The sequence below is a fragment of the Moschus berezovskii genome, chromosome 20, assembly GCF_049115385.1.
Source record: "Moschus berezovskii isolate FMDL1 chromosome 20, NW_MosBer_1.0, whole genome shotgun sequence".
Lineage (NCBI taxonomy): Eukaryota > Metazoa > Chordata > Mammalia > Artiodactyla > Moschidae > Moschus > Moschus berezovskii.
The window spans coordinates 49,558,096-49,578,333 of NC_142479.1; the positions used below are offsets into that span (position 1 = coordinate 49,558,096).

At 46.4% G+C, this 20,238-nt stretch overlaps 2 protein-coding genes and 1 long non-coding RNA gene across 4 annotated transcripts in view; 1 reads left to right on the forward strand and 2 right to left on the reverse strand.

Annotated features, from left to right (window-relative positions):
* B4GALNT2 (beta-1,4-N-acetyl-galactosaminyltransferase 2 (SID blood group)) overlaps positions 1-1,816 on the reverse strand; it is a 104,026-nt gene extending 102,210 nt beyond the window's left edge. Inside the window, exon 1 of one of the 2 annotated variants that reach the window (XM_088828997.1) lies at positions 1,585-1,816. In XM_088828997.1, coding sequence (XP_088685123.1) covers positions 1,585-1,688 — 104 coding nt within the window. In that variant the 5' untranslated portion in view covers positions 1,689-1,816. The remainder of the gene's footprint in view (positions 1-1,584) is intronic. The other variant, XM_088828999.1, reaches the window with a different exon arrangement.
* LOC148774724 (uncharacterized) lies at positions 288-20,237 on the forward strand. The gene is made up of 2 exons (XR_016035521.1): positions 288-856; positions 18,962-20,237. It is a non-coding gene; the product is annotated as an uncharacterized LOC148774724 (long non-coding RNA).
* LOC148774725 (cAMP-regulated phosphoprotein 19) lies at positions 8,338-8,716 on the reverse strand. Its single transcript, XM_088828465.1, has one exon. The coding sequence runs from the start codon at positions 8,694-8,696 to the stop codon at positions 8,358-8,360; it is 339 nt and encodes a 112-aa protein (XP_088684591.1). The 5' UTR covers positions 8,697-8,716; the 3' UTR covers positions 8,338-8,357.
* Position 20,238: the final 1 nt, after the last annotated feature.

Consider the following 20,238-nt stretch of genomic DNA (forward strand, 5'->3'; position numbering starts at 1 on the left):
TTGCAAAGAGTTGGACATGACTTAGTGACTCAGCAGAAGGGACTATATTGTTACCAAAAAAGAGAAGCAATGAGGGCACTTTCCTTTCATGGTGGTTAATCCTACATCTTATTAATACAATTGATGTTATCTTGGCAGTAATTAAATATGGTAGTTTGCTTTTTTATTTTTTAATTGAAGGATAATTGCTTTACAATGTTGTGCTGGTTTCTGCCATACAACAACATGAGTCAGCCATAATTATATATATGATCCTTTCCTCTTGAGCCAAGCAAAGTAGTCTGTTTTCTTCATTATCAAAGCAACCCTGAAACTTAAGTATTAATAACTCTATCTATGAGTAAACAGCTCGTTTCCTGAGTTTGAGGTTAGGTCTATATAGTTCCGGCACTCTGCCTGAGAAGAGCATGAGTGATTGCAAACCCAGGGTTAGTGCACAGCAGGGAAGAACTGTGGTCTGAAGGAGCCAAGGTCAAGGCTGAGCCTACAGGGAAAGCAGAGCTGATTTTGACTCTGGGAATCCAGGTGGAGGATAATTACACAGGTGCTGATTTCTTCTAGACTAATCAAGAAGATAAGTTCCTGGGGACTTCCCCAGTGGACCACTGGTTAAGAATCTGCCTGCCGGTGCTAAGGCTGAAGGTTGGATCCCTAGTCTGGGAACTAAGATCCTGCATATGGCAGGGCAACTAAGCCCACAAGCCTCAACTTCTGAGCCTACCCCAGAGCCCAAGCTCCACAACAAAAGAAGACTCTGCCATGAGAAGCCCATGCACTGCCACTAGAGAGTAGCCCAGGGTTGCTGCAACTAGAAACAGCCCACACAGCAACGAAGACCCAGCATAGCCAAAAATCAGTAAGTATCTTTTTTTAAAGAAAGAAAAAGGTAGTTACTGGCTTTGGGACATGAAAAAAAAAATGGGGCTGGTGACAGAGATAATTACTCTAAACCCAGTAATCTCCTCAGGTCCATGCCCAGTGCTAACTCTCAGTAAACACTATGGGCTCTGCTCTCAACCCTCAGTGCCAGGGTATCTTAGTTCTTCCCCTGGGGTTGGTGTGGGGGTCGCACCAGCTCTGGCTCTCCTTGGGAAGTTTCTACTCTTCAGGCTGAACTGCAAGACTTAGTGAAGTGAAAGAAACAAAGTGCAGGGGTGCAGGGGCTCTTCCCCCTCAGCACAGTTGATTTTGTCCCAGGGGAGCTTGCAGACACTCTCGCAGGAGAGAGGGGCCTAGCAGACAGCTGTTTGGAGAGCTTCTGGATCCTCCTTCCAAGCCATGCCTTGAGATGGTTAAATTTTTGACTTCAAACAATTCACAAAGCAGCCACAAAAGCCATTTCAGCAAGGAAGAGACATGAGATAGGTGTTTGCATCTTAATGTATGATTTCATCTCCAGATGATGTCCAGAAACCAAGGACCCTCTGAGCAAAACCCTTATTCCTGGACAGTGAAAATACTATTGAACTCATTCCAAGTCCCTTCTCTTTCCTCCCTTCTCTGGATTAGGTTTCCAGCCTTGACCAATTTTCTAGCCTGTCTTGTCCCCCCACCTCAACTGCCCCCAAATAAGGAAAATATCACCTTATTTTCCCTTTCTGGATGGCATCACTGACTTGATGGACATGAGTTTGAGCAAGCTCCGGGAGTTGGTGATGGACAGGGAGGCCTGATGTGCTGCTGTCCATGGGGTTGCAAAGAGTTGGACATGACTGAGCGACTGAACTGACTAAACTGAGGTTGACTTTGCCCTCAGTGACTTGGTAGATTCGTCTCCCTAGGTGGCTCAGCAGTTTCTTTCTTATACACTTTGTCCCATCCTAGACCATCTCCTACCTACTGTGTGCACGTCATGCCCTGGAAACCATTGCCGCTGCAACATTACCACTTCCTTGTTCTTCCCAGCCTCCTGCAGGAGCATTTTCACAGCTCCCTGCCTCATCCACCCTGTCCCTGCTGAACTCTTGGGACACTATTCCCAGGCTCTCCTCACCCTGCCTTCTCCCTCCAGAGTGGGGCAGAGCTAGGGCTGTCCACGCTGGTCAAGAGAGGAAAGACAGAGTTCAACTTGGGATAAATATTGCAGCTCCTGGAATCACACACCTGCATGGGTTAGGCTACCAGATGGAAAGATGGGAGGTAGAATCTGCACACTTAGGGACCTTCTCTCTCCTTGCCAAGAGAGCAGCAAGACCCAATTATAAATAATTGGGGGGCCTACCCAGCCTCACGAGTTCCTGGCCCAGGGCTTACATCTCTGCCTTGTCATACTGCCTGACTGAACCTCATTTACTGGCCTCTTCAGGTCTAAGGTTGTTTCTCTTACTGACCCAGGTTCTTCCTCTCCTTCCACATCCATGTGATTGTATGACCAGCCTCTGCAGGGATCATTCCAGCTTTTGTCTAGTCCTCCCCATGTCTTGCCTGCATCACACACTCAACTTCATCCCTAGGTGGCTCAGCAGTTTCTTTCTTATACACTTTGTCCCATCCTAGACCATCTCCTACCTACTGTGTGTGCATCATGCCACTGTGATATATGCCAGGACCGGCTGCATAGATCACAGAGTTGTCATTTGTATTCTTAACCATTATCTGTATTCAGTGTCCATAACTGCCCAAATCCAGCAAGCATGGGTAGGGGTGAGGGCAGGAGGCAAAAGAATCACCGGGTTGGTGTTGCCAAACTCCCTCCCCAGATCTTCTTTGTCATCCTCAAATTCCAGTGGTCCAGTCTCCTAGGTATAGATGGGGAAAGGAAAAAGGTGAAGTGAGAAGGCTTCATCATGTGGTTTGGGTCTCTTACAGCCGTTCTAGATCTCTTCCCCTCATCCCCAACCTTACAATTAAGCGATTTATTTAAATGGGAGGTATCTTCTAGAAAATTACCATATTCAGAGACCAAATTGCCTTTCTTAAGTGTGCTTTGGTGGAAGCTGAACATCAGTTGTCTGGTTAGTTGTCTTTTCCAGTTTTTCCTTTGAGTCCATACTAGGGGTCAATGGCACCTGCTGCCTGGGGATGATACAGGGCATGAAAGATCCAGCAAATGTTCCAAGTGTTTCCCACTGCTGGGTACTTTTTGCTGCAAAGGCAATGCCACTCTCTGATTACATGTTTTCAGGGAATCCAAAGACATGACCCAGTCCACCTAACAGTCCTTGGATAGTATGATAGCACCCATCTCCTGTGCTACTCCCAAGAACATATCCATGGACCCCCAAAGGTACCCACACCCTAATTGCATGTGGAAACTGTGAACATATGATACCTGGGAAGAGGAATTCGAGTTGCAGGTGGGATTAAGGTTGATTAGTTTGAGATGATGTGGGTTTGATCCTTGGGTCAGGAAGATACCCTAGAGAAAGAAATGGCAACCCATTCCAGTACTCTTACCTGGAAATTCCATGGACAGAGAAACCTGGCAGTCCATGGGGTTGCAGAGTCAGACACAATTGAGCACACATGCACACGGTTTGAAATGGGGAGATTATCCTGGACTTTCCAGGTGGCCCCGATGTAACTGAAGATTCTTATAAGTGAAAGAGGGAGGCTGGAGAGTCAGCATCAGAATGTGTGTGAGAAAGACTGGGTCGGCCACTGCTGGCTTTGAAGATGGAAGAGGCTAGAAGTCAAGAGTGGGAGCAACCTCTCGAAACTAGAGAAGGCAGAGAAAAGGGTTCTCCTTCGGAGAACCTTCCTGCGTTACAAGAAGGAATGCAGTCCTGCCAATACTTTGATGTTAGCCCAGCAAGACCTGCTTTGAATTTCCAAACTACAAATCTAAGATAGTAACTGTTGACTTAAGCCTCTAAACACATGGCAATTTATTACAGCAGCAATAGAGAAAGAACACTTGTCTCCTGTAGCCAGTGCCCTGCAGCACCCTCAAGAGAGAGTAGGGGCCAATACAGTCTACTTGCTAGGGCCAGGCTGGTCTGGTAGCCCTAACTGTACACTCTAAAGTTCTCTTTGCTATTTCACTGTGAAGCTGGCAGTCTGGGCACATTTTCCAGGCTTCCTTAGCCTCCTAGGCTGGAATCATTAAGCCTAGTTTTAGGGCCCAGTTCTGAACCGTATATGGATGACCATGCCGTGTGACAGTGTATCCATGGAGTTGTGTAGTCTTTACCTGGGCAGTGTAGATCAGCTTGTTGATTCCACTGATGTTTATCTTTGGAGGGTCTCTTTCTACATGGGTCATGAACAGGAGGTGTGGGTCTAATATAATTTGCTGCCATAATGTTCATCCCCACAGAGCCTGAGACTTGATGATCCGGTCACCTCCGGCCAAGCGCTAGACAACTGTCAGTCCCATGCATTAATAAATAGATCTCAAGGTCCATTTGGGGGAGTGTTTTCAGGACAAGCACCACAGCCTGCACTCTGCTCACTGAGCACAATTCTTTTGCCCATGCAGTCTGAAACCATTTTCTAGGGATGGACAACAAAATACCATACATTGGGTGGCTTAAACAACAGAAATATTTTGTCACACAGTTCTCGAGGCTAAAAGTCCAAGATCAGGTGTCAGTGAGTTTGGTTTCTTCTGAGGCCTCTGTCCTTGGCGTGCAGACGGCCCCCTTCTCATTGTGTCCCCATATGACCTATGTTGCACTTTCCTGGTATTCCTATGTGTCCAAATTTCCTCTTCTATTTTTTTTTTTACTTTTTTTTTGAAGTTTTTATTTTATATTGAACTATAGCTGATTTACAATGCTGTTAGTTTCTTATGGACAACAAAGTGATTAAGTTATATATATGCATCCATCCGTCCGTCCGTTCCGTCGCTCAGTCGTGTCCGACTCTTTGCGACCCCGTGGACTGTAGCCTACCAGGCTTCTCCGTCCATGGGATTCTCCAGGCAAGAATACTGGAGTGGGTTACCGTTTCCTTCTCCAGGGGATCTTCCCGACCCAGGGATCCAACCCAGGTCTCCCGCATTGGTGGCAGACGCTTTAACCTCTGAGCCACCAGGGAAGCCCCATATATATGTATATATAACTTAAATTTTATATATATATATATTCTTTTTTTCATTTAGGTTATTACAGACTATGGAGCAGAGTTCTCCATGTTATACAGTAGGTCCTTGCTGGTTATCTACAAATTTCTCTTCTCATAAGGATACCAGGCAGACTGGATTAGGACCTACTTTAACAGCCTCATTTTAACTTAACCACCTCTTTAAAGCCCCTCTCTCCAAACACAATCTAATTCTGAGGTACTGGGGCTTAGGGTTTTTTGTTTTGGCTGCACCTCACGGCTTTCAGGATCTTAGTGCTCTGACCGGGATTGAACCTGGCCTCCAGCAATGAAAGTACAGAATCCTAACCACTGAACTGCCAGGGAATTCTGGGGGGTAGGGTTTTGGTAGATGAATTTTAAGGGGACACAATTCAGACCATAACAGTTTCCAAGAACTTTGGTTAGGCTACTGGTCCCAGTTCATGCCGAGGTTAACATTCCATCCCTGTATCACTCAGAAATTGAACCATCTTACCTAAGGCATCAGTATGCTGCCTTAGCCCTTATTGTCAGAATAACGTCTCCAGGTAATGGTACTGGATCCTGCTGGTGAGACGTCAGCCTCTTCAGTTCTCAGTCTACCCACCAGCGACAAGTTATGGGAGAGATTGGGTTCCCTTGAAGCAGCCCAGTGACACATTCTAATCCAAGTCACATGAAGGCAAATCGTCTCTGATCATCTGGATGCAGAGAGATGCTGGAGCCAGGGTTAGTGAGGTCTCCAGTGCATGAAGCTGCTCCAGTCTGCACAATAGGGCACCAGGCCACATTCAGTTTGTAGGGATTCACAGGAAGATGTCAGTTACCAATGACTTTTTCACTGGCCACATAGGGTTATTATAAAGTGATAACACTTTTTAAACATCTCTGCCTCCATTAGCTTCTTGGTCTAGTGACATCCTGTACTTCCCTGCCCCCTAACCCCCACCCCCCAGCATCCTGTGTTGGTTCAGTCATAAGAGTAGGCTGGGAAGCCTGTTGGGAACAAGACTGTGGACTTGTTTCACTACCACTTTCCAGCTGTGGCAGTGCCCCATTGGGAACCTCCTTTGTGGTCAGAAGCAGTATCACAGTGGCAACCACTTGAGTATTGTCCCAAAGGGCCCACTCATCGAGTTACAGTAGTCCACTGTCCAAGCTGAGAGTCTGTCCCAAATCCAATGGCAGTAGTTTTCCAGCCATGTCCCTGGATATTTCCTGGCACCATAGACTTGTATTTCTGTGCCCAAAGGGACTGAAAAGATTTGATGACCTTGGTTGTCATCAAGACCCCAGCATACCTTGACCAGCACCGTCAGCCCTCCTTAGGCAAGAGAGGAACTTGGCTTCTGCCCTAGTCTTATTTGTTCTTGAAGGGGTGACGTCTGGTCAGCCAGGTGGTGTGAAGGCACCAGACCAGCACCAGTGTGCACAGCGCAGACCTCAGCAGGGTCTCTCAGTGCTCACAGCTGGCCTGGCATCTTCACCTGCCATAGCCCAGATCTTTAAATTTGTGGCCTTCTACTGGCTTGAGAGTGAGGATTTCCCTCATGGGCAAGTCATCAGTCTCCTGTCTGGGAACTCCCTAGCATAGATGCTATGTCCACATTGAAGTCTGAATCTTCAACCCGTTTTTCTCCTCTTTAGTCTGAAGGGCATTTACTTTGCCCTGTGTCAGGCCTCTATTCTGCGGAGCTGGTTGCCCAGTTGTTAAAGAGTTTTCTGGACTTAATTGTCCCTGATAATTGGTGCCAACTGAACAAACCAGTCAGACCCTGAACGACTATCTCATCACCTGGGTACTCATGGTTTCCATATAATCACAGTTACCTTAAGGAAATGTATAGGTTCCCTTCTACCACCCATGGATGCTTACCAGACAAGGTAAGCTCCTGTGAGTAGGCCACTGTTTCACTGTGGAGGTAAAGACCCACTAACTCCACCAAGCCATTCCATGTTCATCCAAGTTCCTCCTCTGTGTTCACACCATCAGCCAGGCAGGCTTCCACATCAGTCATTAGACAACCAAATGTGTTCTACTTTTTCTCATCCAACACAACTGGTATAGCTCTTCCTTCACTATAGCTAAAGCGCCAATCCCTCTAGTTTCATTGGGGGGTATAGATTGAATGTTTGTGTCCCCCAAATTCATATATTGAAACCTAATTTCCAAGTGATTTATTTGGAGTCGTCGTCTTTAGGCAGTGATTAGGTCATGGAGTGAAGTCCTCATTAGTGCTATTCAGTTCAGTTCAGTTCAGTTGCTCAGTCGTGTCCGACTCTTCGTGACCCCATGAATCACAGCACGCCAGGCCTCCCTGTCCATCACCAACTCCCGGAGTTCACTCAAACTCATGTCCATCGAGTCGGTGATGCCATCCAGCCATCTCATTCTCTGTCGTCCCTGTCTCTTCCCGCCCCCAATCCCTCCAAGCATCAGAGTCTTTTCCAGTGAGTCAACTCATCGCATGAGGTGGCCAAAGTATTGGAGTTTCAGCTTTAGCATCAGTCCTTCCAATGATCACCCAGGATTGATCTCCTTTAGAGTGGACTGGTTGGATCTCCTTGCAGTCCAACGGACTCTCAAGAGTCTTCTCCAGCACCACAATTCAAAAGCATCAATTCTTAGTATCATTATAAAAGAGATCCTTTCATCTCTTCTGACGGGAGGACACAGTGGAAGACATCCATCTATGAACCAGAAAGCAGAAGAAGGATTTAAAAATTCCATGTAGCCAGCCCGTCACTGGCTACAATGACAAGATGGGCCCAAGCCCCATGTGGTATGGCTTCTATAGTGAGTTGCATTGTGTCCCCACAAAAGATATGCCCACCCCAAACCTTAGAATGTGATCTTTTTTTTTTTTTTCTTTTGGAGCCCCATTTATTTGTGTTTGAAATATGTGACCTTTCTTCTAACTTGTGGTCTTAAACTTGTTTTACAAAACCCAAAAGGAAAATCCAGAAGAAATCAACAGTAGAGGTTATATTAAATAAGAGTAACATACAAAGCTATAATTAAGATGAATTAAAGAAAGCCAACATTAAAACTGCAAAACTTGTTTGTTACTTGTTGGATCCAGCCCTACACTAGGAGTTAGGTAATATTATACAATTATTTTCAAGTAGATCACTTTATGTTGCTCTAACACGTTCATCAGTGCACTGTTAAACTAATCAAAAACTCTACACATGTATATTCCCTTAAAATAGCAGCACATACTACCGCTACCTGCAAAGCCATCACTCTCAAATGACACAGGGAGTAAAAGGAAATAAAAAGCAGAGGAGTAACATATTAAGGAGAAATAATGGGAATTAGAAGATTCATGCAGTTCAGCTCTTTTTAATCAGCCAGCCAGTTTGCTAGCAACAAGGGATGGTTTCCGCTGAGGAAGGTCCTGTGGAGTGGGAATGTGGTCACCAGTGACCTCTGTCTTATCCGGGGTTGCAGTAGGAAGTTGCTTGTTCTTCATTTTTGCTTTAGCCATGTTGTAATCCCCAGAATCAAAATATTTTTGCCCTTTCTGCAATCGTTTCCTTAAAAAATCGGAACCTCCAGGCTTTTGTCCTAGATGAGGATACCTTGCTTTTAATTTTGCTTCTTCAGCTTTCTCTGGACTAGTCACTTTATCTTCCATTTCCTTCTGCTCCTCCGCGGAGGCTGCCTCGGGGACTTCCGCAGACATACTGCTCCCTCTTACTCCGCTTCTCCCTAGAATGTGATCTTAAATGAAGTAAGGATCTTTGAAGATCACGAGAGCATCAGATGAGGGGGTTCCTAAATCCAGGGAGGATTATCTTTAGGAGACACAAAGATAGAGACACAGAGAAGACCATGTTGGCAGAGATTGGAGGGACCTGTCTTCAAGCCAAGGAGGGCCAGTGATTGCTATTAACCACCAGAAGTTAGAAGAGAGACATGAGACAGATGTTCTTAAGGGCCTCTGGAATAAACAGACCTGGTGACAGCCTGACCTGACTTCCTATTTTAAGCCATCAGTTCCGGGGTAACTTGTTACAGTTATTCAAGGAAACTAATATGGCCTCGTTTACAGCAAGATGAATAGGCCAGGACTTCTCTGGTGTACCAGCCGTTAAGAATTCACCTGCAAAAGCACGGGACACAAGTTGGATCCCTGGTCCAGGAAGATTCCACAGGCTGTAGGGAAACTAAGCCCATGTGCCACAACTACCAAGACTATCCCCTAGAAACCAGGAGCCGCAACTACTGAAGCCCACATGCCCTCAGTCAGTTCACTCAGCCGTGTCCGACTCTGCAACCCCATGGACTGCAGCACATCAGGCTTCCCTGTCCATCACCAACTCCCAGAGCCTACTCAAACTCATGTCCATTGAGTCGGTGACGCCATCCAACCATCTCATCCTCTGTCATCCCCTTCTCTTCCTGCCTTCGATCTTTCCCAGCATCAGGGTCTTTTCCAATGAGTCAGTTCTTCGCATCAGGTGGCCAAAGTATTGGAGTTTCAGCATCAGTCCTTCCAATGAATATTCAGGACTGATTTCCTTTAGGATGGATTGGTTGGATCTCCTTGCAGTCCAAGGGGCTCTCAAGTCTTCTCCAACACCACAGTTCAAAAGCATCAATTCTTCGGTGCTCAGCTTTCTTTATAGTCCAACTCTCACATCCATACATGACTACTAGAAAAACTATAGCTTTGACTAGAGGACTTTTGTTGGCAAAATAATGTCTCTGCTTTTTAATATGCTCTCTAGGTTGGTCATAGCTTTTCTTCCAAGGAGCAAGTGTCTTTTAATTTCATGGCTGCAGTCACCATCTGCAGTGATTTTGAAGCCCAAGAAAATAAAGTCTGTCACTGTTTCCACTGTTTCCCCATCTATTTGTCATGAAGGGATGGGACCAGATGCCATGATCTTAGTTTTCTGAATGTTGAGTTTTAAGCCAATTTTTTCACTCTCCTCTTTCACTTTCATCAAGAGCTCTTCAGTTCCTCTTCGCTTTCTGCCTTAATAATGGTGTCCTCTGCATATCTGAGGTTATTGATATTTCTCCCTGCAATCTTGATTCCAGCTCATGCTTCATCCAGTCCAGCATTCCACATGATGTACTCTGCATATAAGTTAAATAAGCAATGTGACAGTATATAGCCTTGACGAACTCCTTTCTCAATCTGGAACCAAATTGTTGTTCCATGTTCCATTGTTCCATGTCCAGTTCTAACTGTTGCTTCTTAACCTGCATACAGATTTCTCAGGAGGCAGGTAGCGTGGTCTAGTATTCCCATCTTTTGAAGAATTTTCCACAGCTTGTTGTGATCCACCCACACAGTCAAAGACTTTAGCATAGTCAATGAAACAGAAGTAGATGCTTTTCTGGAATTGTCTTACTTTTTCTATGATCCAACGGATGCTGTCAATTTGATCTCTGGTTCCTCTGCCTTTTCTAAATCCAGCTTAAAAATCTGGAACTTCTTGGTTCACATACTGTTGAAGCCTAGTTTGGAGAATTTTGAGCACTACTTTGCTAGTGTGTGAGATGAGTGCAGTTGTGAGCTAGTTTGAACATTCTTTGGCAATGCCTTTCTTTGGGATTGGAATGAAAACTGACCTTTTCCAGTCCTGTGCCCAATGCTGAGTGTTCCAAATTTGCTGACATATTGAGTGCAGTACTTTAACAGCAAAGGATTTGAAATACCTCAGCTGGAATTCCATCATCTCCACTAGCTTCGTTCACAGTGATGCTTCCCAAGGCCACTTCACACTCCAGGAGGTCTGGCTCTAGATGAGTGATCACACCATTAGAGTTCCATAATAAGAGGCTTATACACTGCGACTAGAGAAAGCCCTGCATGAAGCAATGAAGACCCAGAACAACAACCCCCACCCCTGTAAACAGGCAAACTTTGACCAACTTTTGACAAGAGTTACAAGTTTAGAATTAGGAACATAGAGTTTCTTGTTTCCTTTAAAAAAAAAAAAACAACAGTTTTTTCTTGACTGTAAGAGAAAATCATTTCAAGACACTTGACTTGGTAAGCATGTCTGCGTCTCAATGAGGCTCATGGGCTGTGGTTGCCACCACTGGCAGGCATCCGAGGCCACTCAGAAGGAGACATTTAACTTGCCAAACAAGACATCAGTATAGAGTGAAAATTTTGGACACCAGAGGAATTTTCTAATACTTCATGCTGTCACAATTCAAACAGGTGACACATTTCAATACCAGCTATACATTTATACAATGAATGTGTTGGACCCTTCACCTGCAAAGTTACTTTTTTTTTTTTTTCTCTCTTCACTTTTTTGCCCAAACTCTAGTAGGTGCTTTCTCATGGAAACACAGATTCAGCAATAGCTGAAAGCTGAGTGAGCAACTTGCACCAATAAGCAGCTCTGCACTTACTTTGGGTTTTAAGTGGCCATTAGTTCAGCCTCAAACTCACTTTTAACACCTGAAAGCACCAATCCTACCTCGAGCTGCTTGACCTGCAACGTTTATCAAATGGCAATGGCTATCAGATCCCTGGAAGTCCTGTCCCGTGAAGCATGCAGCCCCTGAATAGAAGGACCTCTACCCTCTCGCCCAAAGTATTGCAGTTTCAGCTTTACCATCAGTCCTTCCAATGAACACCCAGGATCGATCTCCCTTAGAATGGACTGGTTGGATCTCCTTGCGGTACAAGGGACTCTCAAGAGTCTTCTCCAACACCTCAGTTCAAAAGCATCAATTCTTCGGCGATCACCTTTCTTCACAGTCCAACTCTCACATCCATACATGACCACGGGAAAAACCATAGCCTTGACTAGACGGACCTTGGTTGGCAAAGTAATGTCTCTGCTTTTTAATGTATTATCAAGGTTGATCATACTTTTCCTTCCAAGGAGCAAGCGTCTTTTAATTTCCTGGCTGCAATCAGCATCTGCAGTGATTTTGGAGCCCAAAAAAATAAAGTCTGACACTGTTTCCACTGTTTTTCCATCTATTTCCCATGAAGTGATGGGACCAGATGCCAAGATCTTTGTTTTCTGAATGTTGAGCTTCAAGCCAACCTTTTCACTCTCCTCTTTTCCTTTCATCAAGAGGCTTTTGAGTTCCTCTTCACTTTCTGCCATAAGGGTGGTGTCATCTGCATATCTGAGATTATTGATATTTCTCCCGGCAATCTTGATTCCAGCTTCTGCTTCTTCCAGCCCAGCATTCCTCATGATGTACTCTGCATATAAGTTAAATAAGCAAGGGTTGGGGGCGGGAGGAGAAGGGGACCGAGAATTAGATGGCTGGATGGCATCACCGACTCTGTGGACATGAGTTTGTGTGAACTCTGGGAGTTGGTGATGGACAGGGAGGCCTGGCGTGCTGTGATTCATGGGGTCGCAGAGAGTCGGACACGACTGAGCGACTGAACTGAACTGAACCCTCTCGCCCACCACTGAATTACCAGATCTTGGGGCACATATATTATTCTCTATCCTGCCCACACATACTCCAGTCTTTTTTTTAATCGGAAGATAACTGCTTTGCAATGTCATGTTGGTTTCTGCCACACAACATGAGTCAGCCGTAAGTATACATATGGCCCCTTCCTCTTGAATCTTCCTCCCACCCCACTCCAGTCTTCTTTCAAGGACACTTTATGAGCCCCATGCTGGGCACCAAATTTGTCACACTCATGTACCTATGACAAAGCAGGGCCAAGGCCAAGGTCTACCTGATTTGACCAGCAAAGATAGATATTTATAGTTTATTACTTACATGGATGGTGAAAAGAAGATAAAGGTTTTCCAGTAAAACTTTCATCTTGTCTTCTATTCACCAATGAAGACTTCTTCTGCAGAGGTGCCAGTCAGCCTTATGAAAGATGGTTTCTAGAATTAAATGTCTATGTGACTCTAGTAACATAACCTCTCTAAACTTCAATTGCTTCATTTATAAGATAGGAATAACATTCAATTTAGGATTGTTGTCAGGGTTAAATAAATAATACCTCATATACACTAATGCCTTAACAAGCACAATATTTATCACAACAAATATTAGCCACCATTAGGAAATATCCACAGGGTTTCATTCCCATGTTCAGTTCAGTTGAGTCGCTCCGTCGTGTCCAACTCTTTGCAACCCCATGAATCACAGCACACCAGGCCTCCCTGTCTATCACCAACTCCCGGAGTTCACATCAAACCTCATGTTCATCGAATCAGTGATGCCATCCAGCCATCTCATTCTTGGTCGTCCCCTTCTCCTCCTGCCCCCAATCCCTCCCAGCATCAGAGTCTTTTCCAGTGAGTCAACTCTTCGCATGAGGTGGCCAAAGGATTGGAGTTTCAGCTTCAGAATCAGTCCTTCCAATGAACACCCAGGACTGATCTCCTTTAGAATGCACTGGTTGGATCTCCTTGCAGTCCAAGGGACTCTCAAGAGTCTTTTCCAACACCACAGTTCAAAAGCATCAATGCTCTGGCGCTCAGCTTTCTTTATACTCCAACTCTCACATCCATACATGACTACTGAAAAAACCATAGCCTTGACTAGACGGACCTTTTTCGGCAAAGTAATGTTTCAGCTTTTTAATATGCTATCTAGGTTGGTCATAACTTTGCTTCCAAGGAGTAAGCGTCTTTTAATTTCATGGCTGCAATCACCATCTGCAGTGATTTTGGAGCCCCCAAAAATAAACTCTTGCACTGTTTCCACTGTTTCCCCATCTATTTCCCATGAAGTCATAGGACCAGATGCCATGATCTTAGTTTTCTGAATGTTGAGCTTCAAGCCAACTTTTTTACTCTCCTCTTTCACTTTCATCAAGAGGCTTTTTAGCTCCTCTTCACTTTCTGCCATAAGGGTGGTGTCATCTGCATATAAATTACTCCTTTTCTGGGGGGGGGGGGGGACTGTGCTACATGTGGCTTGTAGAATCTTTGTTCCACAACCAATGACTGAACCTGGGCCCGGGCAGTGAAAGCACTGAGTCCTAACCACTCAACTGCCAAGGAATTCCCTAAAGCTGTTTAAGTGTTTTTTCTTTCCTTTCCTACCTTAATTATTCCTGAAACAAGTCAGGGAACAAATAAATACTACTCTGCTTGGGCTTCCCTCATAGCTCAGTTGGTAAAGAATCCACCTGCAATGCAGGAGACCCCGGTTCGAATCCGGGGTCAGGAAGATCTCCTGGAAAAAAGGATAGGCTACCCACTCCAGTATTCTGGCCTAGAGAATTCCAAGGACTGTACAGTCCATGGAGTCACAGAGTTGGACTCAACCGAGTGACTTTCAGTCACTTTCACTGCTATATAAAGCTTCCCCTAAGGCTTGAGAATCATGCCCCAACATCTACCCAATTATTTGGGAAGGCACTATAACAGCAACACTACAACGAGTCCAATGACCTCATCCCATCTCATCCAGAGTCACTGCGCAGAGGACAAGAGTAGGTGTGGTGTAAGTATACTGAGTAAATATTCCCCACTGTCCCCTGTGGAAGTCAAGGTTTCACTGATCTGCTCAGTATCTGGGGCTGCTTAAAAAAGTGGGAGGGACAGTTCTTAGCGTGTTCATTCTACACCAGACTTCTAAGGGTTGCCACATTTGTCCACTCAAAAGATAACCTGCATGTGTGCTGAGTCACTCGTAATGTCCAACTCTTTGCAACCCTGTGGACTGTTGCCCACCAAGCTCCTCAGTCTATGCTATTCTCCAGGCAAGAATACTGGAACAAGTAGCCATTCCCTTCTCCAAGGGATCTTTCCAACTCTGGGATGGAACCCCAGTCTCCTGCATTGCAGGCAGATTCTTTACCTTCTGTGCCACCAGGGAAGCCCAAGATAACCTGAAATGACACTTTAAATGGGGAGTTGTTCCTCTTTTAAGGAAAAGGCTGGACCAATAATCAGGAGAGCCAAGTCAGGGTCCAGGTTGTCTCACACAAGGCTGTCCCTCCACCCATCTAGTCTTCAGAAAGTAAACAAAGAAGAGAGGGCAAGGTCACAGTAGATGGTGACCGAGCTCCCTTCCATGAACCCTCCCCCCTCAAGGCCATTGGCATTAATTTTCCTTACGGTAGGTATCAGGAAGAGCAGCTGCAACTCATGTGCAAACATTACCCAACATTTTTAATAGTTAAGGCCTTATACCAGTATGTCAAGGGAATTAAGAGCAAGGCACCATTTAAAGGCCACTCTTCAGTTCAGTTCAGTCGCTCAGACGTGTCCAACTCTTTGCAACCCCACGAATCACAGCACGCCAGCCCTCCCTGTCCATCACCAACTCCCGGAGCTCACTCAAACTCATGTCCATGGAGTCGGTGATGCCATCCAGCCATCTCATTCTGTCATCCCCTTCTCCTCCTGCCCCCAATCCCTCCCAGCATCAGTCTTTTCCAATCAGTCAGCTCTTCACGTGAGGTGACCAAAATACTGGGAGTTTCAATGCCTACTTCGAACCTGAGTGGCTCTGGTCCCTGGAGACCAAGTCTCCACCCCCAGAGGTCTGACCATCTCAGCAACCAGATCCCCCAAACCCTCCCTGAGACACAGACTCTCTCACAGCTTTCAATATAAGTTTCCTTTTATTTTGAAATTGAAACAGCAGAATCAAGTGATCTGTAGCAGAAACAACTTTCATGGGAAAGAAAACTGGAGTGCTCATCCAGCAAAAGAACAAACTCCAAAAGTCTGAGCCAGCCGCCCCATCTTCCCAGACCAAGCACAGGGCAGATTTAAGGGTGGGAGAAAGGGTACAATCAAAATTTGGTGGTGACGGCTGGCCGATCCCCAGCAAAGTACAATTTTCAAAGTGGCCACAGTTACAGAACAGGGTCACACAATCACAGGCACAAGTCCCCCCGCTCCAGTCCCCACCAAGTTTTGCATTCATAAAATAATTTTCCACTTTCCTAAGTGATGTCTCAGGACTGAACACAATTCACTTTGCCTCAGGAGAAGGGACTCTCTTATTCTGGTTCCTGGGATCAGGACCAACATGTTGGAGTAAGGGGAGGATTCAAGTGGTGGTAGAGAATGTTTATTCCTCCTGCTAACTCGTTATCTGCTGAAATTCATTTTGAACACCTTTACACTGCAGTAGGTTATAGAGACTTGACACAAAAGGGTTACAAGTGCCCCCCTGCCCCTGCCCTCCACAGGTTGAAATGGTGAGTCCAGTCTTCAGCACCGCAACACACACAGTCTTTGTTACGTGGGGCTGAGTGAAGTCACCTGGCTGAGAAGCCACAGGGAGAGCACAGACAGGAACTCACCGACAGGAATGAGGTGCAGGGTAGGGCAAGCCAGGGGGGCAGACTGAGAAAGCTGGACCTGTTAGAACAGCACATTATCTTAGACCAGGTGCAGAAAATTGCCAAAGAGTGAAACTTATTTGCGGGGGAAAAAAAGAGAAAAGTTTAGGGAATTAAAACAATCCAGTGGTTACTGGAAAATGTCTCCCTCTTAAGAACTTTTTTTTTTTTTGGCTTTTTTTTTTTTTTTTTTAATTTTTTGGAAAGTATTTTTAAGGTAATGTTTTTTTTCCTTTGGAAAAAGAAATCTTTTTCCCCCCCTAATCTAAGCAAGTGGAGTTGCCACTACCTAATTTATCTCTATTGTCTTGCTAAGAGGTAGATAAAACAAAAGTGAAATAGGGCTTCTATGAGGAGGTCCATTAGAGGGTGGGGAGGGGCTGGGATCGCCCAGTGGAACTCCCCGACTACAAAGGCTCCTGACGACCAGAGGACCAGGCCCTCGGCCTCTCAGGATAAGGGATCCTGCTCCACCTCTCCAGAGCCCACTGTCCCTGTGAAGACTGGGAAGGGGTAGCGGAGGCAGAGAATCTCAAAGAAACCCTGTTGAAGACGTCTTAACTTCGGCTTCCCCGGGCTTCCTGGCTGTGGGGCTTCCTGGCAGTTTCCAGGCCAGGCCCCACATCTCACCTCCTGGCAGCCTCCTCTGGTAGAAGACAGGAGGCTGCCCCCCTCTGGTAGAAGACAGGAGGCCCGTCCTCTCCTCCCCCTCTGGTCCAACAAGATATGGCAGGTGAGAGCAGGGCAGGCTGCAAGGAAGAGGTGAAGCAACAGTCCCCAGGCTGAGGAAGGCAGAAAGGGGGGCCTAATGACCAGTCCTCTCAACCCAACCAATGAGTATCTAGCAGGCACACCCATTCCTCAAGGACAAATCTTCTGTGGCACAAGCCTCAGCTCACTCCTCCTGGCTGGGATCCACCCCCTTACTCACCAGTCCCAGCCCTCGGTTCTAATCTCCCTGTGAGGATTGAGGTAGTTAATCCATTTATACTCGTAGCATCCATCATCTGTGGTTACTCAGAACACATGCCCCGAGGAGCTTCCTGCTATTTCATTTAAGAAAAAAATTCTTTTGTCTCGTCCATCCAGATTCAACCAGACTAAGGCACCAGTAACGGTGCCATCAGACTGTGCCCCCAAGGAGGTGCACAGGACTGAGGGTCAGGGCTGGGACTCCGGCCCTCACCCTCTGAATCCACCTTCAGTCATGAGGCCTCCTCCCTGTCCTGTACCCCAATAGAGAAGCCTTATGTATCCAAAAGAAAGAAACTGCAGTTTTCAGCTGGTGTTGCCCTAAGTCTGAATACAAGAGAAAAGCCCTGCCTCTAAATCACCAAGAGTTTGGAAGGGAAATGGCTTTATGTCCCCTGGCACCGAGGATCCTTCTTCCATCTTCCTGCAGTTACGGGGGCAGGCTGTGCTGTTTTCCTCCTACCGGTTTTCAACAAATAGGTAAAAGTGGGCATGTTTTGAACATCAAAGCCTCTAGGATCTCCGCATCAACACTTCAGGGGGAAGGGGGACCCCCACCCTTGAGTGAGAGAAAGGAGGGAAGGTGGACTAGAGGCAGCTCGGGCGGTCTCTCGGGGGCTCTGTGAGGTAGTTAGGCAGCACCGCTGTTCCCAGTGTGGCAGAGAGTACGTCTGGGGTGGGAGGAGGGGAAGGCACCCTGGAGAGTTAACTGAGGCCCCTCCTCGTTGCCAGTCTGCCAGGCCTGAAGAGAACTCGCAGTGCTGTCTCTGCAGTGGGGGCAGGGGATGGAGCGCAGCCTCACAGGGAGGAGCCCCAAACCCCCTCCTTCCCCAAAGTGCAACCGGAGCCACTGGACCCCTTCTCAGCTCCCTGTGCCTTGGCACGTACCGCCCCCACATCCCCCAGGAACCTCAGAAGGGCAGGGCCAGGTCTTTTAGCCCCTACAGTTCCCGGGACCTCTCCCCCTCTCAGACAGCCCAGGTACGGGTTCAAAGGATGGTTATTGCTTTGATTCAGAGATGGCGTCTCTCACAGCCTGTCTTTGGCACAGGGGAAAATGGACACACAGAACCAACTGGAGGGCTCCCCTCCAGTGTTCTCTGGGTTCTCTTCTGCCGGTCGTGAGGCATAACTTAACAGAACAGCCCCCACCGGTCCCAGAAGTGGAGAGCTCAGGGTAAAGGAACAAAGACCGAGAAAGGACAGAGCAGCGCAGGAAAGAGTAGAAGGTGATGAAACTCCCTGTCCCTAAAAACGGCTCTCTCCTCCCCGGGCCCCTCAGAGGAGCCGAGTCCACAACCAAACCGCAGAAGGCAGCCAGACCCTCAAGGGCCATTGGGTGTCACTGTCAGACGCAGCTTCAAAGTCAGGGAATCAAACCATTTTGGTTTTTTCACGTGTTCCACAGAATTAAAAAATACATCCTAAAAGTGATGGTCTTTTCTTAAAAATATATATGTAGCTCACACATATATCAGAGCACAGAAGTTGTTTTTTTAAAAGTCACTGTTTTCAGATCATCCAAATCTCTCAAGTGCATTGCACATTAACTTGCTATCTCACCAAGGATGGGGATATGGAGGTGATGTGCAGGGGGCGGAGTTGCCCCGAGGCCTTGCCCAGAGGTCAAAGGCGGAACCACCAAGACAAGCCCTTTATCCTGCTAAACCTTAACCACCAAACCATGTTCCTTTGCTTTCCCGTAGCGTAACTTGCACAATTTTCCTGCTGGGCAAATATCAGCCATGCCGAATCCAGGTTTGACAGTCCCTTGCCACACTCCTGGTCTCTTCTGGGAGCTGAACCAGCCAGAGGGAAAGGATGTGGGCTGCAGGTGTGATGGGAGCAGGATCCCAAGGAAACTGAACACTGCAACAATCACATTTCAGGTACTGTGGGGGGTTTTATTCTGATGGCAGTTTGAACCAGATATCAAAGCATGCTTGCTGCTGGAAATTCACCTTAAATCACTAAATGGCCGATGTCTGAATGTTATCTGCTTCATTTTGGAATAAAGCATATAGAGCCAGAAATACAAGTTGGGAGACCCTTTTCTGTGGTTTGGACAGGTGGGAAGCTTAATTAAACTGGCCTGGTATCATCTCTAAAGGCTTTCCTGCTTCCTCCTCTTTGGGGCAGACAGTTCTGGGGGTCTACAAAGGAACGTCATGGGAAGAAAAGTGACAAGACACCAACGAGGCAGGAACCCGTCCCCAGCTACATTCCCAAATCCCTCGCCCCTCCGTGCCACCCACCACCCTAAATCAAGGATTTGTAAGTGTGGGTCCATTGTTAGAATCAATCATATCAATCAAAAGAAGATGAGGAGACAGAAGGGCCAGTTATCTGTCTGTCCCTTGGTCTACTGATAAAGACCAAAAATGGCAAGATGGGACTGAAATGAAATGACAGTCACAATAAATGAAAAGTACTGCAACGACAAACCAGGTGGACCTCTCTGAGGGTGAGAGGGTGGCTTTGTCTCTTCCACCAATGGAATCTTGGCTCCCATATTTTTAGAGAAGTATACATTATTTTAAGGGTATGTTTTTTAGTTATTATTTCTCTCCTCGATAAAACGGAGGCAATACTTTAAAATATCCCAACAGCACCACTGGTGGGAAAAGACAACCGGGGTGCCCTTTAACCAAAGCAGGGAGGGAGACCACAGGCCAGTTGTTGCAGGCTGTTGCTTCGCCCTTGGGGCCACAGCTCTGCCGGGCCTGTCAGTCTCATCAGGCAAGATTTTCCTGGGAAAGGTGGGTGACTTAAGAGATCAGAGCCTGGCCCTGGGCTCTCTCACACTTGGGCCTTCCCTCTGTGCCCAGCCTCCCTCCAAGGGGCCGTGCCGGCTGCCTTTCCCACAGGGCCTGTTCTCCATAGAGATTTCCTAGAGTTACACTGGCTCATGTTGTAAGAAATTATGAAACATAACTTTCTCGTTTTTTTTTTCTTTTCATTAAAAAAATAAAATATTCAAGAC

Excerpts from the sequence above, each read along its gene's own strand:
- LOC148774725 (XM_088828465.1), bottom strand. The coding sequence starts at position 8,696 with ATGTCTGCGGAAGTCCCCGAGGCAGCCTCCGCGGAGGAGCAGAAGGAA.